General features: G+C 39.9%; 1 protein-coding gene across 1 annotated transcript in view; it reads right to left on the minus strand.

Annotated features, from left to right (window-relative positions):
* Positions 1-11038: 11038 nt before the first annotated feature.
* Positions 11039-25348, minus strand: part of sntg2 (syntrophin, gamma 2) — a 53600-nt gene continuing 39290 nt past the window's right edge. Inside the window, exons 14-16 of the mRNA XM_078278151.1 lie at positions 13231-13323; positions 12306-12416; positions 11039-12025 (exon numbers count right to left, since the gene is read on the minus strand). Coding sequence (XP_078134277.1) covers positions 11900-12025; positions 12306-12416; positions 13231-13323 — 330 coding nt within the window. The 3' untranslated portion in view covers positions 11039-11899. The remainder of the gene's footprint in view (positions 12026-12305; positions 12417-13230; positions 13324-25348) is intronic.

Below are 25348 nucleotides of genomic sequence, written 5' to 3' on the forward strand. Positions count from 1 at the left end.
GGCATATGATATCTGAATATTTTGTGCACAATGTGGTATCAGGCAGACCATTTTGAAATACTAGTATGAGTATTTAAAATTATTTTTAAATAAAGGATATACAAAATAACCCCCTGTACAGTATAATGCAATTTAATAGCCTACTATGCAGGTGCAATAAATGCTACCTTTCCGAAATTTTTTACTGTGTCAGTAGGTGTTGAATCCACTTCAGAGACATTTCTGCTATTGTAGTCTGTTGTGTTGTTATTGCTATTACAATATCCCTTAAAATGTCCTGAAGTCAGTTTTGGTGACAGCCTCTTTCTGACCACGGTTGCTTTTTGCAAAGACTTGTGAATGACATGACTTGGAAAGTGAATGTTTAAGAATAATACACCCGCATCAAGCAGCAACTCTCTGGCCTCTTTGTTAACCTGTAAGTTGCATAATGATGCCTTCAAAAAAAATCACAACTATATGGTGACTGAAACCTGAAGCACACTGCAAATTGGTGCTCAAAAAAAATCTGCTTGTCTCACATTGCCAGACCTTCCTCGACAGCGCTGCAAAGGACGGTCTGGCTAGTCCACACAGCATTCCGGGATGGGAGAAAAACATGCTCTGGTTTATTGGCATTTCTTTAAACCAATCACAATCGTCGCTAACTACACATGTTCCACCAAAACAAGTTCCTTCCCGAGGCTATTTTGCAGCGGCACCGTGGCTCTGTCTGGCGCTTAGCGCCACCCAAGGATATTGTGATTGGTTTAAAGAAATGCCAATAAACTAGAACGTTTTTCTCCCATCCTGGAATGCTGTGTGGACTAGCCGGACCCTCCTCCGCAGCGCTGTGGAGGAAGGTCTGGCAAAGCGAGACTAACATCAGTACAACAGCATGCTGCGTATTAAGTCTTTTGCACATGCAGGTAAGATAATGGAGACGGACTGACTCACAGAAATTCCTACCTTTACAGTGGGTGCCTTTTAAACCGCTATATACAATAAATGTATTTTTATTAGGGCTGTCAGCATTAACGCGTTAATCGCGATGTGATTAAGGGCCGAGCATAACACGTACATTTTTTTAAAATCGCATTAATCGCATGCCGCCATTTATTAATTTATTTTACACTTCACTCAGCTTCTCGTTGTGCCTAACAGGCTACTATTTTGACCCTTTGCCGCACCGTTACTTATCATCAAGCTGCCATACTAACTCGTAGCACATCCTACTGCTGCAGGCTGCAGACATGATGGAGACCTCAGTCTTAAGGGGGGCATATGAAATGCATGGGAGGGCACAATTATTATTAGCCTACAGTACGTATATTTATAATAATCGTATACGCTATTCGCGCATCACGTAATCATCACGTTAAACATAACCAACAGCAATATGACCAGGTAGCCTATAGCCTACACCACATTACATAGAAGCAATGTTATGAATATCCATAAAACACTTGACTATACAACATATTAGATGTAAGAAGCATCTCTCAAACATTGCATTTTAAAGCAGTCAACAGAGGGATATGCATTGCCATGAGAGAGAGAGAGAGACACACACACACACACACACACACACACACACACACACACACACACACGGTACTTTGAGTGGAGGCAGCGCTGTCCTCTCTCCAGTCCCTCCTGTCAGTACAGCGGGAGGCGGCGTTTCTCCGAGCAGAACCTCCTCATCAAAGTATCCTTCCACTCGGACTTAAACTTGTGAGTGAGGTCCTTTTCAAAAGCAAGCTGAATCAGCTGGGCCTTGCGTCTGTGCAGCATACTGCGCCAATGCTCTGAGAAGACACTTTTGAGCGTGGAAAATGAGTTTTCATTAGGGCTGTCAAAATAACGCGTTAATTTCGATTAATTAATCTGAGAAAAAATAACGCGATAAAAAAATTAACGCAGATTAATCCATTCCATATTGACGTTTGCATACAGACGCAAATCTGGTGCCACTGATATGTCTGCGCTTCTCTCTGCTGAAACAGACGTTACAGGAAACACAAACACCGCTGTATGTGACGCTAGTTAACACAATACTCAACAGCAGCTAACGTTAGCCTACCGCTAGCTAGTAGCTGGATTAAACACGGTTAAAATGCTGACAGCTAACGCTAAACGGTGTAAAGTTTGACTGTGTTTTACTGTAGAGCAGGGGTGTCAAACTCAACTTTACTAAGGGCCACATTGGAAAAGGAGAATCGCATCAAGGGCCAGATATATAGAGTTTATTTTCATGCTTTTATTTCGAAAAAAGTCAAATATCTTTGACTGTATTAGTCCATGTCTCATATAGTCTTCTCACTTACAGTTTGGTCCACATAAAGCCCTTAAAAAGGCAGCAAATAGTTCCTTAGAAATCTTAGAATTTAGCAAATCAAGCAAAACAAAGATTACATTTTAAAAGTCGACTCACAGCAACCTGTTTCCCAGCTTTAATTTCGAAAACTCTCTTCTGTGGGAATTTCTGGGAGTCTCAAAGTCGGCAAATCTACCAAATTCTGCTCGTGTGTCGTGTTGTCGTTTGAAAAACAGTTTCCTGTCTTTTTGTTTTGGTGCACAAATAGGCGGGCCAACATTTATTGTGAACCTAAATTGATATGCGGGCCTGATCAAAACCTGCCAGGGGCCGGGTTCGGCCGCGGTCCTTGAGTTTAACACGTGCTGTAGAGGATTCAACACCGGGATGTAACAATCTGCAGCTGCCGTCGGAGAAACAACACAGACGGTGCGTTCAATGAAACTGGTAAACTACAGCCTCGTGGTGCATTTGAAGTTATTGTAAATGTCCTTTTCCTATCTGGTGGTTGTTTTTGTCGTTCAACAGCAATTTACTAGTGAAATAAGTTATTGTTATTGTTATACATTATTATTATTAAATCATTTAATTTTGACCATATGGCCTTAGCAATAAACAAGCCGTTCTTTGATGTCACCAACTGTTGTTTAGTACCCTTTTTTTTTTTCTTACTTTCTTAAAAAGTATCGGTTCAGGCACTGTTAGTTATGTATGCGATTAATTTCGATTAATTAATCACAGAGTATGTAATTAATTAGATTACATTTTTTAATCGATTGACAGCCCTAGTTTTCACACATTGCTGTGGAAGCTCCTAAAGTTAGGGCAAGGGTGTAGGCTGTGAGAACAGTCGGCATAGCCTGGAGTGCACAGTTGAACGTGCTGAGGATGTTGGCTATTGTCCATTTTCCATCTTCGGGGGGAACCGGGGTGTCAGTCATTTTCTTCACCAGGAACTCACAGTATATTCAGATTCAACCACATCAGTTCCAGCTAATACCAGGAGAGGGGTTACCTTTGATGGGTCCAGGAAATTATCCTCGGCCTCTGGGTTCAAAGCAGCCAGTGCGCCAATGAGCTCGCTACTGCGCTCTCCAAAACGCGCATTCATCTCTCCTTGCACAGCATCGATAACACTGTAAAACAATCTCATGAACTCAGTCTTTTCGTCTATGTCACTTTGTGGCTGACCAACTGTTTCTTCAACTGCAAATCCGCGGAGGTTCTTGTTAATTGTGCGTCTTCTCTTGCTTGGACCAGGGTCGGTCACCGGCACAGCCTCGGTGGCCGATGCTGGAGGAGCGCAGAGATCCCGCAGTGCAGAAGCGCTGTTCACAAGTGTCACCGCAGTGAACAAGTCCATATCTTCAGCCTGCAGTAGTCTGTTAGGCGGCTCGACAACAGTGACAACAGTTTCATAACAAGGTGCGCAATGAAAAGAAAACTGCGCTGTGGAATGGCACGAAGCAGCCCCGTTGCCTCGACGCGCACCTCCGCTCCAAGGCCTCGTGCATTTTCCACCTTGGTCAGTAATGTGGATATGTCGTGAAAACTCTTCACTACAACTTTGACCGTTGCCAAGTGGCCAGTCCATCTCTGGTCCAAGAGACGTTTCAGGGTATCGCCTTTGTACAGAATAGCCACGGTTAGCTTCCTGATGAAGTTGTAGAGCATGTTGCATACTCCAAAAAAGTCCTTGACCGCTGCTTCACTGGACGTGGCATGAATCACGACCAGATGAAGTTGGTGATTAAAGCAGTGAATATATGGTATGTTACAATCCAGCTTGTTTTGGAGCAATTTCCGCACACCACCATGCCTGCCAGACATGAGTGATGCGCCATCATAAACCTGACTCAGGATTTTGTCCGTGCTGAGTCCGGCGCTGGTGAGCTCATCAATGATGACACCTGTCAGAGCCTCTGCATCACCTTTCTCAGATGTGGCCATTACCAAGAGGCGCTCTCACACACCATAGTTTTTCGTCAACAAAACGCACAACTACAGATATATTTTCTTGGCCTAAAGGATCCCGTGTGCCATCCACTTTAATTGAATACCAGCTATCGCCAACTTGTCTCACTATCTCCTCTGTCACAAGTTTGCTCATCATTTCAATAATCTCGTTTTGTATCTGTGGGCTGGTATAGCGTGCATTCTGTGGGATTGTTTTCGGAATCCTTGTCAGTTCGGGATCTTTGCGCATGGTGTACTCAAAGAGAGACAAAAACAGCCCCATGGAGCTATTATCATCTAGCACATTGGCAAAACCAGCATTATCTCCACGTAACGGCAATTGATTCACCACTAAAAACTCCAGCATATCAATTACGGCTGATATCTGTTGCGAGCCAGTTGCTCTGGATTTAAGAGAGTGGAAATCTCTTTTCCTGTCTCTCTACGTTTTTCTGAATCTCTCCACATTGCTTCACAGGCTAAATGTTCTTTTGAAGCTGCATGCTTATTTAAGCCCTTGCCCATTTCAATTGCATGTTTCCAATCATTAAATCCCTTAATGGAGAAGGTCGCGTCCAATGATACAGATTTGAATTTCCTGCAGGCATAACAAAATGCGGAGTCCTTTTCCACCGAGTACTCAAGCCAGTCCCTGTTCAAATACCAGCTAGAGGAAAATGATCGTTTTTTTTAACCAAACATTTGTGACTGGATATTTCCTCAACACAACCTGTTTGGGTTTGTCTGTGCCGAGGTCACTCACACCCACTGATTCAACAGGCAGTTGTGGCCCAAATGCTGCCCCAGTCGTGGTTGTACTTGACCTGCAGGTCTGGCCAGGCCCAGGGTCGGGATCCACGGAGCTACTAGCATCAGGCTCAGACTGTCGTCCAGGGTCTCCTTCTCCAGCTACATCATCAGGAGGCGTCGGTGTATCCAATTTGGCCGAGGAGACTGTTGGTGGGCTTTTCAACCACTTACGAATATCCATGATGAACTGAAGCGCGTAAGCCGGTGAAAACTCATCCAGCTTTCAAAAATGCGCGGTAACTGTTGAGCGGCTACACTGACGTAGGCTACGTCATGTACGTAACCTAACTTTCTTTTTAGAAAAGGCCGTGATAGGCTGTTGCAGTGTAGATTCCCATCAATCAAACAAAATCACACCATTGTTTCTTTATATTTTTTATGTTTTAATGATAAAAAATGCAATATTAATGCAACATAAAATTAGCAACTATGATATTATAAAATTAAAGTAATTTTTTTAAGAGATCTGTACCTCAAGTGGGGGGGGCACAAGCATTTCTGGGGGCGGGCCCGGCCCCCTATGGCCTGCACATAGCGATGGGTGTGCATATATAAAATACCCGTTGAAAGGATTTTCAGTATCAACATATCTGTGGGAAAACAGAGGTGAGTAATGAACCCATCAGACAGGTTTGAGCATAACTGATCCAGTGTTATGATCAATCCTTTGAGCTACGTCTGCCGTAATTCATGACTTCCAGGCTCATATTTTTGTGGGTGACAGAAAGAAATGAACAGCCACTGGCAATGACACCCAGCTGAATGTTTCTCGCCTCTCTTTGAATTATTACAGAATTAATTAGAAAATAATGCAGTATTATATATCATTTTCTGCGAACACAGCAGTGTTGTGACCAAGTTATCGTTGCTCAAGTCCCAAGTAAGTCTCAAGTCGTTTGGTCCAAGTCTCAAGTTATTTTTTTGAGTCCAGTGCTGGCGTGATGGGGGGGAATAAGGGGGCAATGTCTGCCCAGATGAGATTTTGTGCCCCCCCCCCCAAAATTCTCAAAATTAATTATATTAAATTACATTAAATATGTTAAACATAAATTGACCAATAATTAAAACATGTAAACAAATAAGTTAAAAATTACATTCAATAAAATTATGGTTAGGCCAGAATCAGGTATGCCACCCTTTCCTAAATGAAATTCGACATTGGTGCTGCCTGACTGGCTGCGCTGCTAACATTAGCCACACTGCTAAGTCGTTAGTTACGGGAGGGGGGTGGTGGTACTGTACAACATTGTAAACTGGGCTATATGGATTATCAGTTTTTGGCAGAATGCCAGAATTAGAAATGAACTGAGGACTAATGTGAGATAAGAGACTTTCTCTCATGCCTGAATTGAACTGAAAAATACACTGGACTTTTGCTGATATCGTGGAGCATTTCGCACGAGTCGTGGAACTACAGTTGTGTTCAGAATAACAGCAGTGTGTTTAAAAAAGTGAATAATGCTCAAAATCCTTAATAGCTTTTAATTCCATAATAACATTGCATTGGGAACACTGCACATTCAATTCCAAATCAAAACATGACCAAAATTGATCAAGTTTGTGTTATACCTTTACAGAAAGTGGAGAAAAAGGAATATTAGGTTGTTAAAAAAATAGCAGTATTTGCATTTTTCTTTACAAACTCAAACATTTACTGTATAAGCTGAAAAATGTCTCAAGGGTTTGCTTTACTTTGAATCACTGCACTAATACTTAGTTGCATAACCATTATTTCTGAGAACTGCTTCACATCTGTGTTGCATGGAGTCGACCAACTTCTGGCACCTGTGAACAGGTATTCCAGCCCAGGACCATTGAACTACATTCCACAATTCCTCTGCATTACTGGGTTTTGCCTCAGAAAAAGCATTTTTGATGTCACCCCACAAGTTGTCTATGGGATTGAGGTCTGGGGATTGGGCTGGCCACTCCATAACATCAATCTTTGCTCGCTTACTGGTGCGTTTTAGGTCATTGTCTTGTTGAAAGACCCATTTCAAAGGCATTTCCTCTTCAGCATAAGGCAACATGACCTCTTCAAGTATTTTGATGTATTGAAACTGATCCACGATCCCTGGTATGCAATAAATAGGCCCAACACCACAGTATGAGAAACATCCCCATAACATGATTTTTGCACCACCATGCTTTACTGTCTTCACAGTGTACTGTGGCTTGAATTCAGTGCATGGGTGTTGTCAGACAAACTGTTTGCGGCCCCTTGACCCAAAAAGAACAATTTTTCTCTCATCAGTCCACAGAATGTTGCCCCATTTCTCCTTTGGCCAGTCAATGTGTTCTTTGGCAAATTTCAACCTATTCAGTACATGTCTTTTTTTCAGCAATGGGACTTGTGGCTTCTAGCTGATAGCTTTGCTTCACATAGCCTTCTTCTGATCGTAACAGTACTCAGAGGTAACTTTAACTCATTTTCCTGGAGCTGATCATTGGTTGAGCCTTTGCCATTTTGGCTATTCTTTGATCCATTCGAATGGTAGTTGACCGTCCCACGTCGTTCAGGCTTTGGATGCCATTTCAAGGCATTTGAAATCATTTTGGCTGAGCAGCCTATCATTTTCTGCACTTCTTTATATGTTTTCCCCTCTCCAATCAACTTTTTAATCAAAGTCTGCTGTTCCTCAGAGCAATGTCTGGAACGACCCATTTTGCTGAGTATTTCAGTGTGAAATGCACTATAACCAGCATGCACAACATTTGCTTTCTTCCTTCCTTAAATATGGGCCATAATTGACAACTGTTTCTTCACAGAATCAATAACCTCACTAATTGAACACAACACTGCTATTATTTTGAACATGCCCCTTTCAATTACAGATTCAATTACACAGAATGAGCAGCATGCATGTCATGACTGTTGGGTCTGTTGGTTTTCTATGACTCTACAACACTTACTAGTAAATTATTTGCCATGTAGAAATATCACTTCTACCAAAAAAAAAGTATTTATGAGGTAAGTGATGTTGGACTGCTATTATTTTGAACACAACTATATATATATATATATATATATATATATATATATATATATATATATATATATATATATATATATATATACACACGTTTCTCTAATTTGTGGTTGAGAGTGGCTTATCTGGTGTATATTGTTTATGAGCTGTTGGCTTTGAGTATATGCACTGCAAATCCTGTGTTGTTGAGATAAAGGTGAATTCATTTATTTTGCTGGGTTCAGGTAAATCCTACTGAGATATGCATGTCTTGCACCTCTCCCTCCGTGCTGTTTGCTCGTTGCATTGGCTGGACGAAGTGTGAGTCTTATTTTTGTTTCAGAGCTGGAGTTAAATGTCAGAGATAACTTTTGTAGTAGGCCTACTATAGTGAGTAGTTCTTGTCCCCAACATGGCATCGTATACATACCCACATACACTGAGATCCCACTTCTGTCTTTAAGATAACGCAGCTCATCGTGGCAATAACTTATAAAAAAGATGCCCACTTGTGAAAACCCTGTGCCCCCTTATTGACATTTGTCTGACCCCGGCGCAGGTCGAGTCATTTGTTAAGCCAAGTCCAAAATCAAGTCACTTTTTAATCACCAGATTACATTCAGCAGTTCGCTTTTTTTCCTTCTTGTGTGTACATTTTAAATCCAAAAGTGATTACTCGTGGCACAGATGCAGCCATTGTGGTGGTCTGGTCTGACTAATGAGGCTTCAACAGGGGTCAAGTCGACTCGAGTCCAAAACACCAAGTCTCAAGTTCACATCTCTGGAATACAGTGCAAAATATGACATTTTTAATGGCAGTGTCGTATACCATTCTCTTTAATTTGGCTTGTGGATTTTAAAAAAGTCTTTGAAACAGAATATTCTTTCTTGACATTTTAGCCAATGTTCTTGCTTTGTTATAAAAGTTCTCTACATTGCTGGAGGCAGTGTCTGCCATTTCTGCCAAATATGCAAATGTACTGAGAAAATGATGCATGTAGGGTAAAAATCACAACAGAAAGCCAGGGTTCAATCTCCTGCAGCAACACCTTAAGCTTGGCCAGGTGCCACTCACCAGTGGGAGATCATGTCCTTCATGGTTCACTAGCAACACATAGCCTGTTGTGTCAGACTGACTCTGGAGAGTTGGGACGGGGGGGTGACCAGAAGCAGCTGGTGACTTGTATCAAAGGAAAATCATCCCAGACACCAACAGCAGCAGTTGGTAGCACCAAGGACAGTAGGAAGAGAAATATTACAATCCAAAGAAAATAAATAAATACACACCAGGGTTAATGTGCCCTGACTGCTTCGGTTTGTTTTTAGCTTACTTCTTAGCATTGACTACAATTACGTTACCCATCTTACTTCTTAAGATATCGCTACGCTTACGAAACACGTACCGAAAGAATTGTCACATTTTAACAAATACGCTTATTTGCTTTCTTGCGGGGTTATATACAGTAAACCATCAATACCACACTTGTATCTGTCAATTAAATATGAAGCTACAGCGAAGAGAGGGTTATTTCATCTTAGCATAAAGACTGGAGTGCCTAGCCTGGTCCTATCCCAATTGAACAATATATTAATCTGACGCGCCAGAATCTGAGAAGCCCTCATTGGAAACTGTTTGGGAAAAGGGCAGGCACTTTCAAATGCTTGGCAGGTGAGAAGAGTGAAAACACATTCTCCGTCGAGAAAAGCCTTCAGTGCCGATTTTTGCTCTTCTTTCAATGAAGAAATACTGTCCAGTTCTGATATGACTGATGCTATTGTACCATCTATGCTAACATCTTTAGGAGCCATCATTGTTGTTTCGAACAAACAGTTGCACACACCTAAACCACGACCCTTGCTGCCAGCCAGTAGCTCCTCACAGGATGCCGATTAGTCGTAACAAATGGTGGTTCGGACACAAACGCATTGTGCAACTGAAGCCTGACAAGATGGATTTTCACGTGATCTTGTCAGAATCCAGAAAGTCGTGCAAGTTAAACAAAATCGGCCTACCAGCCCCTTTTGAGCTCATGTCTACTTTAATTCACACAAAAACCAAAGTGTAAAAACAACAGATTATGGTTTTACGATGGGTTATGTTGAGTCTCGGGTTGCCTTTCAACCTTATGGTGACAAAGCAGAAAGTCATTGTGCCCGTCCAATCAACAGTCCAGCACATAGCCCCCGTAACACCTGTGTTATTGTCAAACTAATGCTTTAAAATAAACTGTAAGCTAATGTTAAGTACAGAGTGGAATGATAGAAATCACCTGGATGAAAGAAGTACTACGTGTCAGCTCAGCTCATTTTATACCAAAAAATAACTAATAAATGACTAAGACAGACTCATTGAGTACAATCAGACAAACTCAAGCAAACAAATAATGTCAACTTATATTTTGAGTTTAGCAGCCAACAGGCTAGTGAGGTAGCGCTAAGCAGAAGATTAGCAGTTTAGTGGCTGGGCTAAAGCTACATCCACCGCCACCCCTCCACTTTCAAAGCAGCTGTACAAACGCACAGGGAGCTGTGAGAGGCAGTTATGCTTTATGAGCAATTTATTGGAAACACAGCAAATATGCATTTTCAGACTAAAACCATTACAGAAAGCAACTGAAGAAAGACAGTGTGTTCACTGTATTAGAATTGGAGTTGATAAAAGTGGGAATTTAAAGCTATAGTGCGTAATTTCTGTCGCCCCCATGAGGAATTCTAAGTAATGAACAAAACTGTCAGCGCAGGCACATGGATTACACTGAGGATTAAAAAACATGATGGACTCTTCAGAAGAGGTAATTATTTCGCTCGAGTTTCTGCGCAGGAAAGTCACCAGACGCCACAATCTTCTGAACATAGTCGTACTGAGAAATACAGAGAGAGTTGTGTGGAGCTGATGGTCTTAATTAGCTTTGTAGCAACTGATTTGGCAACGGCTTGAATGTAACGGACGTTCATTAATATCAAAAAGGTACGCACTAAAGCTTTAACAATCCTTTGAAGCTAAAATGTCACATTTCAGTCAAATGTCCTCATTGGTCAGAGAGATTGTAAACTCAGGAATGTAGCCTTTATTAGATACAAAAGATGGTCACAATAGCACAAACATCATACAATTTAATCTAAGCCAATAAAGTAGCCCAAATGCTGACTTATGTTCGATTTGAGTTGGGACCATATCAGAGAGGTGTTGATTCAATGCAATGGTTATTTGGAGGCTTATTAGACGGCATTCTATTGTAAGGTGTTTGTGTTCACAGACATGACAAAAGACTGGGAACAGAGAAAGGTTAGCATTTTCATTTCTGTTCAACTGTAAATTCAAAATAAAATAAATCTCTGTCAAAGACCTGTGGCAAATGTGAGTCTCCCCCCATGACAGTAAACCAGCATAAGATTAATGTCTGTTAAAATGTACTTACTAGATTTAGGTACGGCATCATTATTCTTCATAGATACAGCATCAGCTGAGAATTTCTGCTAGAAACAGTGGCAGTTGATATGTTTAGCCATTCGTGTCCTGTTGTCAAATGTATGGCGGTTATACACCATATGGTTGCACGGGTGATGCCTTTCAAAGTGACAAGTAGACAGATAACCTGCGATCAGAATCAATGTCCATTATGTAATGGGAGAAAACATTAAATAAATGGAAGAACTGTGAATCCGTTTGGATTGTGTTTTTTTTTTCCTACATGTGAAAAATGAAATAACATCTTCCTTCCGCCATTATTTTTCACACATTTACCTTTACAGTCTTTTACAAATAGTAGTTCATACAAAAATAGCAAGAACAAGATATACATTTCAATTGGCTCTGTGCCCAAAATACTGCCGATTTTCCACAGGTGCACATGACGATGAGGACGAGTCAACTGTTCATGTAATTTCCAGGGAAGGGAAGGGAAGGGAAGAGAGGGTCCATGGAGGCCACTTTGGCAGCGATAAAAGAATGTATACAGTGAAGGACGGCTGTTAAATTGGCAAACTCTAGTTCCTGGAAAGAAAAAAAAAAAAAAAAGACAGAAAGACATCAATTAGTACATCAGGTTCATACTTTAAATAACAACTTCAAACTTAAGATCTCTTAAAAAATGTATTTACCACACTAGTCACCAGACACTTGGGAGGAAAAGTCTCTCACAAGATCTTCAGTAAATTTGCGTGTTAGCTCATTGGTATCAGCGAGCAAAAACTGGTGTAAAATATAATAAAAATTCGACAGGTCATTATCTACCTTTGATGTTGATGTAAAAAAAACAACAACATGTCATTACCTTCATCTCTATTTGGTTGCTTTCAGCATTCTTGAAAAGGAGTTTTACCCTGGTTTTCCCATCATCAGAGGAGCCTTTAAGTTGAGAGAACTTATAACGCCACAGTGCGGTCTACAAAGGAGGAGGGGATTATAAAGCACAGCAGAACAGGGATTTCAATAATGAGGACAGCATTTAAATACCATGTCTAACAAAAGGAAATCAGTGCTGTAACATTGTTGCAGTGATTCAGTGACCACCCATTTAAAATGTAGTGCACTCAGACAGTTGTATAGTACATTTTATTGCAGAAAACATATTTGATATCTGTGACCTCGTAACACTGTTTTGCGCAGATGCGCTCTCTGTTGCCGTCATGTTAAATAAACAGAACAGTACCCAAGGACAGTCTGAGTAAACAGGACGGTTGGAATACTAAAATTGGGATGAGACCATCCTGTTATTGATTAACTAAGGAGCGGAGGAAAGAAGTGGGAGGGGAATGACACCATGTAACATGTTCCTGTAACCAGTTTAATTTAGTTCTTTTTTCTGCAGAGAAAAACTCAGGACTTTGTGTATACAATATTTTTGTGTGTGCAATAAAGTACTTAGGGGGTTAGGGTTAACTTTAATTAATGACACCACTGTAGCAAGGCTGCGAAAATAATCTAACAATGTACCTTTTCTAACAATAGCATACCATTCTCTGAAGATACAGTAATTCTCCACTTTATTCTGGAAAGTTCATTGTGACATTTGAGATACTCTCTTTATATTTCAGAGTTATTTAAAATATGTTTTCAAATATAATGGAAGCCTAAGTGAATAAGGACAAGTACAATATAAAAATATCAAGAAGCCAAACTGCAGGAACAGGAGCTATTAAGGGAAGAACATAACAGAACCAGGATGTCAACAACAATTGATCTCATTAATACTTCACCTTTGAAGTGCCTTCTGAGCAGATGAAGCCTAATCCAAAATCTATGGTGAAGCACAGCACATTCCCCTGGCTGCTGCACATGTAACTTTTGGACTGTTGAGAGAGAATTGATAACCATTAACATATTGATTTCATATTTCTGTAATGACATACTGTGCAAATATTACTCTCTGCATGAACAGCCAAGACAACAACCATACAATAAGACCATAGAAGCACATATTATACATATTACTTAAGTATGGCTGTTCTGTATGGAAATCAATTGTACCTTAATTGTGTTCCCTATTTGTGGAAGCGAATGCAGCCCACTATTACCAGGGGATGAATATATTATTCACTTAGTATTCTTCAAACATCTCAGTCTTAGCCCTCATTTACGGTCTTCTTAAATAACACAAAATATTTGTTTCCCCCTTGCAACACTGTGACTTGTTATAGCAGAAAAAAAACACAGGTCTAACTATTATTTACAATGGCTATATTTTATTTAGGTGTGTGAGAGTAGGCCAAGCCAGTGAGGCAGCGTTCATAATTGCACTGGCACACCTGAGTGGAATGTTATTAGTTAACAACTCAAAATGTCCACAGTGGCAGAGGTCTATAAGGAAGTTATAATTAATTGAATAATTAGGCTGAAGAATGAATTGTAAAATGATCCTTCATTTCATTGAGGTACCAACGCGTGGTCACACCTGAATGTGAAACAGCAAAATAAAACTCATTTTGACAACTTTGCATCGTTGACTGATGTCTTGGCAGAACTTGAGAGCCCAAAATGGAGAAAGCTATCGATTACTAGCTGTGTTGCTACCGTTTAAAAAAAATAAAAATACTCATACCTTTGTGCCTACCTTCATTCAAATTAAATAATGCTGCTTGAGGCTGCATAAGTTGCTTGGTTTTCATTACTACCACTATGGAGGCAGCTACTGTATGTGTGCAGCATTTGAGTGCAAGACAAATTTCCATTCGGGGACAATAAAGAAAAAAACAAAAAAACAAATATGATCTTGTATCATCCATCTTTATTTATCCTCCTCTGCTGGAGTATACTGTACACTTCTCAGATTCGGATGCAGAAAAATGAGTTACCTTGCTACAGCAGCCTGGACAATAAATAATAATAATGTGCAGTGTTTTAGCTAAAATAGACCCTCTAAATAATAAAAACAAACAACCTAAAACCTATAATAAATAGAATACTTGTCAACACTGGATCTTGTATATTGTGTACAGTTGTTCTTGGCACTGAGTGTAAATACACAGAGCTACAGGAAACATGAGACAAATTCCTGGCATGCTTACACATGCTTGGCCAAAAGGTTATGTATTATCGCTTATCCTCCCATCCCTTTTTTGAACTATGTTAATGAAGCTTCACAAACTAGTTTGGCATCCATAAAGCAGCAAGTTCAAGGCAAACCGTCTATGTTGTATTCTATTCTGTGTAAGTAAAAAAAAAGAGCAGTAATATGTGAACCCATTTTGAAGAAAGCAACCACTAATCTAGTAAACATCCATTGTTTCATCCAGCTCTCAGCGTTTGAACAAGTTGCTGTAGGTTTGTGTCTCGGATCCCCATACAGACAGAGTGTGCTTGTCCTTTTAATTGTATTTTCTGCTCATACTATTCTTTTTTTTTAATACTCACAATATTATTTTCCCCATATATACATATAATGTGTTCACATGAGAGTTGGAAAAAGCAGCATCCTAATTATGACAAGACACATGACAGAGGAAACCCATTATGGACGCCATAAATCGTTACCATTTATTTTGCTGCTACGACACAAACAATATGTCTCACAATTCTTTTCACAGGTCTTTTGAAAGCACTGATGTGTAAGCTTTCTACTCTCTGTGGAGCAATATCCCTCTAAAGGCTTTTCTTGCCACATGACTTCATTTCTGTGTCATCCACTCCGTTGGAATACCAAGAAGTGTACGCCAATTTTTTGTTCCCGTTATACATGCCTTTTATTTCCACCTCTGTTTTTTCTTTCACTTGAGAACACAGCGGGGACATGGTGATTTCAATTATAGAGTGCAGTGGAAATGGCATGGGACTGTACAGTCCTTTCACTGAAAGTGTTTTCTGCTCACAGCCCTCAACCCTACTGTCTCTAGTGGTGTCGGGAATTCAGCTGTGACGGGCATAAGAAACAGCGGCAGGCCAGCCGCTAAGTTCTTCCTGTCACCACATGCAAGACTGTGTTGTGACATGGTGAGCTGTGACTACACTTCACTAATTGGAAGGGATTTTTACTGGGGGGGATTAGCAACATGAAATGGCATTTTTTAAGAAAAATAGCTAAGTCTGACAGAAGTATAGGGCATGTGTAGGAAATAAAGCGGGTGTAGTATTGCACTGCATCGGTCTTTTCATAACTTGGTCACAAAGAGTGAGACAAAATAAAAGGTAAGGAGACAGTTAAAGGTAGGTATCTGGGATGTGAGACCCACAGCTGCATCTTTTGAAATTGTAAAAAAGGAAGCTAATAAATACATATTGATATCTGTCGCACCTGGAGACACACCCAACAATGTCCCGAGCACTAACCACAACTGAGGAATTTGCGTGTCATCCTTGCCCAGGGGCTTCATGCCTCTGTATCGATTCCAATTTTTGGAATGCACTCTGTGCACCTCACCGCAGCAATATGAGAACTTCAGGCACTGGATGTCAGCAAAAGACATTCTGCTGCCGTTAAGTTGCTCTTAAAATGCGAGATGGGCTATTATTTACATTTCTTTATCTCGGTTCCCCACTGATACTAGCTAAAATAATTGTGTGAAAGTGAACTTACACCTACCATAACGCACTGCGCTGCACAGGACCAATAAACACTCCCTTTGTTGGGTGTCATAACGCGAGCACTTCACAGAATCAATATGGTGGCCAGCTGGTAACAAACAGTTAGCTAAAATATGTTTTTGAAAAAATTTTTTTTTTTTTTTTTTAGACATTTAGACGAGAAACAGGCAATGCAGTAACATAATCTTGGTTTATATTTGATCGGTGTTGCCTTGTTTTACAGTTTAATCTGAGTTTGGTCTGAGTTTAAGAGAGAAGAAGAGAAGGGCAGCTCTCTCTCTCTCTATCCACTTCAATACTCTTTGTGTCTGTACACGGATGTAGAATCTGTAGTTTGATCAACAGCCCTTAAGCCAGCGAAAGCGTTTCGCTACGGAGATCTGGGCGCTGGCAAGATGGAAGTAAGTTTACCATTGTTGCTTTACACATACTACCCACATTGTTCTGATACAAAGCGTAAAGCGCAAAGTATCCCTTTAAGACTCGTAGAGGAAGACAAGCCAAGGTAATACCTTCTACCGTTTTAAGAAGTGCCACCTGTTGACAACCATTTTTCTATTTGTAGCTTCTGTGAGTTGGTATTATACGCTATATCTTAAACCTGTAATAAGTACGATTTTTGCCACTTGAGGGCAGTGGGCACAAGCTGTGAAGACAACACTTGCCTGGTAACAAACAGTTTATTTATACATCCAGCTCATACAGAGTTACATTTATTGGGTTTGGGGCAGTTTATCACGTAAAGCTTTGGGCTCAGACTGGATCTTAAATTGTAACAGACAATTCTGTCTCTCTCTCACTGACACTGCCATTCGTTTGTGTCCCATTCAGAATCATTATGCATTAAGCATTATGAGAACAGTGGGACTGAACCAAAACAGAGTTGTGCGGGCCGTAAACCAGAACAATGAAAAACATTGTAAAGCTTTGTAGAGCTAATGGGAACTGCAGGGTAGGGTGACAATTCTCTGGTAGTTTGTCACTCCAAGCAAATCCTTTCACAGTAGACACAGTCATTTGATCCATTGTTATTATGAAATTATTAATAACAGCCACTAAACTTTTATTTATATATGAAAAATATATATGAAAAATATGAGCTCAGTGTCCGTGTCAGTCTCCTGCTGGAGTGTTGTGCTGGTTATTTCAAAGACAAAATGAGAGGGATCTTAGCCAGAGACCCCAAAAGTGGAATATGAAACAACGTGACTGCTTGCTGTGAGCTAAAAGACCCCATCAATGCCATGTTGGGCTCCATCATCTCCACACACAAAAAAGAACAAAAAGAAAATAAGTAGGGCAGATGAGAGCGAAAACGCAGGCTGGACAGTTTTGTCAGTTACACCCCCTACTTCTACCCCATCAGCAATGTTTATGTAATGCTCACATCCAGTCAATGTGAAGGTTATCCTAAGTTGGACTGTGCTGCGTGTTCCTTAGAAGCCACAGGAGGCCAGCCTAATTGGCTGGAGAACATAGAATCACAAGCAAATTGAAATGCTTCATCACTTTCATTGGTTTCCCAAAGGATGGTGTCCCACATTTGCATCATTAAAGACTGAAAAAATGCTACATTATCATATTTCATACTTTTACTGGTAAGGGGGGGAAACTGCCCATGCAGATCAGTCTTAGTTAGAAGTGTAGTCACCTACAGAGGACAGAGTTATTAAACACCACTTCTATTATTGATGTGGGCCGATCATGAATGTTGACTGTATTCAGGATGCACAAATCATTAAAACACATTCAAATACACCCAGAAGTCAGATTTTGCGACGTTAAGACGATCTGGAATACAAGTAACTGTGTGACTGCAGCATCAAACACTTTTGCATAATATCATTCCCCCTTTGAAGCTAATGTTGTTTTGTGCAGCAGAGGAGTTCTGCATCGGGACTTGATACTGTTACAGCAAAAGAGAAAAAGGGTAACATGTCCATCCTTTACCTGCTGCTGCAGCTTGTTTTTGCCTCTGTTCTGGAAAAACACACCACCAGCTTTTGCTGTTGACAGCAAGCGATGCAAATAGATTAACATTACCTAAACACACATCCAACCAGTTCACTTGGACTTTCTGACTGACTTTCTTCCTTTCTCTCAGGAGGTAATCCTTCATCCAAGACTCTTATCGTGGTGAGTGCTTTGCTCCTGTGCTTCTTTTTTTTATCCTACTGTACTGGATCCATATATCAAGTAGCACACAAGGTGCACAGAGGAGACAAACTCTGGACAATCTAATTAATGTTCAGTTACTTGGGGGTCCACTGCCAAGTTTACAATCTAATCTTAAGATGGCAAATATATATTATATTTCACCATTAACATTCTAATTAATGATAAACTAGACTGCATTATTTTATGGAGACTTGGCTAGCGTCTGACAGTCAAGCTTCACTAACCACCCAACTCCAACTTTGCACAAGCAAATGAAAATTAAAGTATAAGATTTCAGCTTTCATAAAAGCACCTACATGGATTACCATAAATCTAGTTATTGGAATTTTTTATATTATATATATATATATATATATATATATATATATATATATATATATATATACATACATACATACACACACACACACACACACATTTGTTGAAGGCCTTTTGTGGTTCTGTTGTTGTGAAGCGCAACTGCGAGTTAATTTCTTCAAACATTAACTGCATATGGAATTTTGTAAATCCATTGTGAAATAGCTTACTCATAAAATAAGAGTTTTAAGCTTTAAAATCGATGGTCTGCCCTCTTTACTTGGTTGGTTTGTGAGCAGTACATTTTTTTCCCCATTCACAGTGCTGAGGGAAATTACAGCATGCAGTGCTTGGATAGTGCAGTGCCCACAGAGCATTGAGCATGAGGGAAATACAATGTGTTTGTAGCTGCTAAGTCAACACATCAATTAAATATTTTGTTCAGTATGGAGTTATATTACTATCTTTATTCAAGAGCGCATTATTTCAATTTCTCAGTGATATTACGTTCAGATTTCTTGCTCTCACACTCAAATAGCCACTGCTCGCGCTTGGATTTGCTCTGCTTGTGCTCAAACTTTCTGCTTCCAAGCAAATCCAAGCGCGAGCAGTGGCTATTTGAGTGTGAGAGTTATCCTCTATTTATGACTCAGAGTACATTTATAGGGTGTCTACAGTACTGCAGTACCTTCCTCCACAGCGCAGCGGAGGAAGGTCTGGCTAGTCCACACAGCATTCCTGAATGGGAGAAAAATGTGCTCTGGTTTATTGGGATTTCTTTAAACCAATAATCGCCTTGGATGACGTGACGGTGCCTCTGCAAAATAGCCTCGGGAAGGAACATGTTTTGGTGGAACGTGTGTACATTCAAAAGTTGTTTTAGTCATGCAACAGAAAACAGATTTGACCGAGCTAGCTGTCTCGATTTATCCTGTAGAGATAGCAGTAAACCATTGTCCTCATAAATCGAGCAGAGTTTAGAATGCCAACACAGAGAAAGCGGAAGGTGTGGGACATCCTGAACAATCCTGGAAGTGGAACGTTGTCGATATAGACTAACAGTACTGTAATGGCCATTACACTGGGTCTTCAAGAGTAGGTTCTTAGATTGAATAGACATTTATCAACAGAACTACCCTCAGAAAGTCGATGGCTAAGGTCAGTCGGACAATTTGACAAAAAACAAACAAACACAAAACTACAAAATAGGCTAAAAAAAAGCTTGCCACACATAAACAAGACAGCAGAGGCAAATGTAGCATGAGAGATTAGAGCTGCACAGATTAATCGATTAGTTGTCAACTTTTAAATTAATCGCCAACTATTTTGATAGTCGATTAGTCGGTTTGAGTAATTCTTTAAGAGACAAGTAAAAATTCTTGATTGCAGCTTCTTAAATGTGAATATTTTCTAGTTTTCTTCAATGCTTTTGGGAAACACTGATCCACATTTTATAGACCAAACAACTAATCGAATAATCGAGAAAATAATCAACAGATTAATCGACTATGAAAATAGTCGTTAGTTGCTGCCCTATAAGAGATATCAATAATTGTTTCTGCATGAGGTTAGTTTCACTTGTACACTAATACAAATGTCATGTTGCTGTATATAAAACATATAGGTCCCCTCTACATTTAAACATGTTTAAGATGTAGGATTAGCATGTGCAGAAATAACTAGAGGATGTAACTGAGTCCAGTAGAATTATGACTCTAAACTCTCAGTGACCACATGAGCCATCTGAACATAAAGGGATTATAAATGGCCCAAAAGACTTTGAGATTGACGGTTTTTGCTAAAGAGCCAGTGTCCCGTGCCAGAGTCAACCATGCTGCTAGTATAATACTCACATACTATTCCAAAGGACAACTGGTTAAGCCATTTAATTATATTTGGCTCCCATGTTGACCCAGAAAGGATTTTGGTCTGCTAGTGATTGGAATATCTTCTGACAGGTGCTCTGCTGCAATATTTATAAATCCCTTTTTAAAAAGGGTCCTGAGCACCAAGGGCCTCAGGCTTCATAGCTTTTTTAGCCTTTATCTTTGGTTGGCCGCACTTGAGGAGTGAAAGGGTGGGAAAGGGGTTAAAATATAAAAGGCACCGCTGGCCATTTCATCAAGAGTCTGATCTGACGTGTGATCATGGCAATGTGGAAGCTTAAAAAGCTAATTACCAAAAATAATTCCAGTTGTGCTTTTAGCAAGGAACCCTACGTCTGTGCTTATGATTGAGCTACTTACAGTAGGTGACTCATTAAAAAAAAAAGGAGAAAAAAAAAAAAGTCTACCAATGTAGCTCTTACCAGCTTTGTCACCCTTCCTTCCTTCTTCCTTCCATTTCTATACATGTTTGTATTATTGATGGTATCATTTTTCTTGTTGTCTTAGTTTAGTTTGTATGTTCTGCTATGTATATTTTAATTATGCAGTTGCAAGTTGTAGTGTTTTATCTGTCGTGTACTCTTTATTGGTCAAATAAAAAGTTGATTACAAACATGTATATACATTTGTAGAGATTAAAATTGACCTACAATTTGTTTATAATGATCTCATGTGTGTATTCTCAGACTTAATGTGTGAATGTCATGAGTTAAGTCAAGAAGTTCCAGCTCCATTATTTACAATGAATACAGAAAACCTCTAGGCAACTGTAAAGACTAATCAAGATGTTTAGCGTAGTTAATTATATAGTCAGAGGGTAATCTGCTTAACGAGATACATAACACATATCATAGAAGCTTTAAGGATATTTACACACACACACACACAAATAAACTGGCATAATTATGTCGGGAAAGAACAGGAAAATCCATGTACTGTATTTGTGTAATTTGACTGCTGTGACATAGGGAATGAAACCGTGTAATAACCGTGTATGTGTACTCCTAAATTAGGCTTTGGAAACAAAAACAAATCACACATATACTTGTTACTATTGGTATGAGGTATTTCCCAGTTGTATTCACAGAGTAAGTGTGTACTGAAAGAAGCATCAGAGTTTTTGAGCGAACTGACTTCACGGCAGTTAAAAATAATAAGTAATAGCACAGGTAGACAGGTATCAAGCATAAATAATAAGTCATAAATTGTATGCAGGCTAATTTAACTGCAGTGCAAGGTGGTGTGTTTGGCCATGCATGTAAGTGCTGGACTGTAAATGGAAGCGTAGTGAAGTTAATAATGAAAAATTAAACACAATCGAACGTGAAGACAACGAAACCTGGAAAAATAATCCTGGACTCATATATTTTACAAAGAGTGTTTGTGTTGGAGCCTATTGACGGACACGAGACAGCTGTTGCTGAGAACTGCTTAACAATGCACTCCACAACAGTTGATAGCCTTTACACTTTTAAACATATTTGCTTAAGAGGCAATTTAATGGCTCATTGATGTGAGGACTAATTCTTTAGGTGACTTAAGCTAAATACATTTAAAGTGACAATAACATTTATGGAAAACTGAGTGCTGCCTAGCTGTCAATTTTAAATTCAATTAATTTCTTAATAAGAACATTTAAAAGCACATAACCTATGATGTGTCAACAGAAAAGACTTTTTGTCACATGAAATCACTTCTCACTGATGAAGCATTAAATTGGTAGGAAGGAACATTACTGATTAGGAATGTTCTGAAAAACTGCCTGCGTGGCGTGAGCGTGGCTTTTCGGTTGCGTGTCAGTTGCGTGGCGGCTGCGTGGCGTTTTCTATGTCTTTGTACACCAGAAACGTGTCTGACGCGGCGCTGCTGCTGCTGCTGCTAGCCCTGTCTGATTTACTGCACTCAAGCAGTAGTATACTTCATGTTAAACATAAATATATACTGGAAAGACAAGAAAGTCCAGGGTGCTCAGGAAGTTCAATCAAATGCTTGAAGGTGCTCTTTGGGGTCGGGAATTCAATTGAATGTAGAGAAAAAGAAAAATTACTTAAAAAGCCTTTATTTTACTGGCTATTTCATGATAGAAAATTGAAAAGACATTGGGAGAAGCAACCATAAATATATAATGATTTGATTACAGCAAAGACAACGTCGGCAGTATCGACGGCAAAATAGGCTACATAATATTTCATTCTGTATTAAGAGGTGCAATATTTGAAAATCAATAATTTTCTTCTTTTTTTTTAAGTTACATTTATATCTGCAAAACCTAGAGACTTTCAAACATCAACATGTCATTTATTAATATGCAATTGTGTCAAAATGACATATAAACATCTTTTTGTATTCTATTTTGCCTGGAAACGCTTCCAACTAGAGGTGTGAATCTTTAATGATCTCCCGATTCAATTATGATTATCATGTCAGCGATTTGATTTGATATCTCGATGCATCACGATGCGTCAAACACATTCCTTTGTTAAAGCCATATAGGATATTTAATTCATAGCTTTTCTTTTTTTAGATTATTTTTGGGGGCATTTTTAGGCCTTTATTTCCACAGGACAGATGAAGACATGGAAGGGGAGAGAGGGGGGGAATGACATGCAACAAAGGGCCGCAGGTCGGAGTCCAACCCGCAGCCGCTGCGTCAAGGAGTAAACCTCTATACATACGCGCCCGCTCCACCAACTGAGCCAACCCGGCCACAATTCATAGCTTTTCAAGCTTCAAAAACAAAACATTCTGCAGTGCTCTAATACTAAATAAATTGGATACATAAAACTACAGCACTGAGCACATGGCACTTCCTGCAAAACATAACAGAATATGTAAACAGAAAGGTTGTTAGGCCTACATTAAATTGTAAACCGAAATAATCGATTATGGCCCGGCCGATTATCGATGCAGCATCGTCCATGTCCACGATTCGATGCATCGATTTGATTAATTTCAACACCTCTACTTCCAACACGCTTGCGTGTCGTGTGAAAAAATAGGCGTCGGTCCTATTTATAGCATGCACGCGTTTCCGGCGCGAGCCGCGCCTGAGACGTGCGTGTCATGCAGGCAGTGTGCAAACTCTAACCTGTTAACATGGGAGCCGAAATAAAAACTGACACGCCAGGCAGCTGACACGCTCACGCCACACAGCCAGTGTACTATGGTTAAATAGAGTGTAAGCAACACTATCATTCAGAAAAACATCTTAACTTCAACACTAACTAAAGTTTATATAATGGCTGGTTTGTTAGCTATATTTTTTTTTTCTTCTAATATCTAATATCTAATCTGCTTTTTCATATCAATGTAATCAATCAATCAACTTTTGTTCGAATTATAAGTTGCAGTTGATAATTGTACTTTTTCCTGATAGATTAGCCAATTTGTGACATAATAGGGTACTGGCCAGCATAAGGCTAAAAGGGCAACACACATCACAGAGCTCGGAGTCAGCCGACGGTCATTACATAGAAGTAGTCAAGTTACAGCACGGGGGTGAGCCAGGAACAGTTTTTACAAATAATTGTCACGGATAATATTTATTCTAAGTACAGCGCGTCAATACCTGTAATGTGACAACGCCAGCCTCCCTGCCATTAGGTGTCCCTGTTTTGTTTTGGGGTCTCTGCCGTGTTGCAGGTGCTGATTGCCACTGACGAGCTGCACCTGGGTCAGGGTGCTACTACTGGCTCCTGTTGTCAGCAGTTGTTGAGGGCAGGCCTGTGACATGATGGCAGCTGCATGTTTCCTTATTTAGTCCTATTGTTTAGGCTATGTTTCTTATGTTGATTATTAATTTGGCTATAATAAACACATTTGTTTGATAGCTTACCCTCGTGTTCTCCCCGTTTTTGTCGCAGCCTAGGAGCCGGGCTGGGACAGAAGAAAAACTGATCACCTGATCCATGATAGTAGGGGTTTAGCATTGAGTGAATCCACTTTAATTGTGAAGTGCATCTTGCACCAGCCAATATCACACACTCACAAATAAAATCTCTACACATCTGTCCTTTGATGAAACAGCTGACCACAATCTGAACGATGAAACAGCAGTAGCTGAATAAAAAAAGTTGACCCCATGGAGACAATGGGGAAATAAGACTGGAGAATCTGCACGCATTGACGGACGTCAAGCCGAAGTGACTTGTGTTGATTCGGTGCCAGGGTGTAGACCTACCTACAGAACAATGGCATACCCTTGCCCTAATGACAATTAAAAACTATTTGTGTCTGTACGTGCTGGGAGAGGAGTACGAAGATCTGGGTGCTTGCAACATGGGGTGAAGTTTACCATAGCTCATTCACACATACTAACCACATTGTTATGATACAAAGCTGGTTAAAAATCGGCAAAGTATATCTCTAAAGCACACGTAGTGCCGTGGTCTTAAGTTCCACCTTCAAGGCTAGGAAAAGGTGTTGGTCAGAGGCTCTCCTTCTTTGAGAACTCATTTAATCCAGGTAGTATTTAGCAAGTTTTAAAAACCAACATCTAAAACAGGTTGTCTCTTAAAGGGATATTTCACTGTTGGAAAGATGAATATATCTTTAAATTGGGTCACTTATGTAGTAGAAATGTGAACACTTTTTAGAAATTGGTGGCTTCTAGGCCGAGAAAAGCCAGAAAATGTGTTTTTGGCTCATGTGGATGAAAGACACCAAATCCCAGAATGTACTTGCTTCGCTGCTTTAGCGTCTACTCCCAAGCCACACCTACCATTTACAGACAGACAGACAGACGATCAACTCAACAAGTGTTTCATTGTCATTTCAACCATATACACGAAACAAAGTTGGTTCAATTGGTTACACAATTAAAATATATAAAAACATTATATAAAAACGACATACGAAACAGGCTACATTTAGTGCACACACATGATATGCTCCGTAAACTTCAGCTAACACATAGCTACTAGCATTAGTGCTTGGT

This window comes from Sander vitreus, chromosome 20, assembly GCF_031162955.1.
Source record: "Sander vitreus isolate 19-12246 chromosome 20, sanVit1, whole genome shotgun sequence".
Lineage (NCBI taxonomy): Eukaryota > Metazoa > Chordata > Actinopteri > Perciformes > Percidae > Sander > Sander vitreus.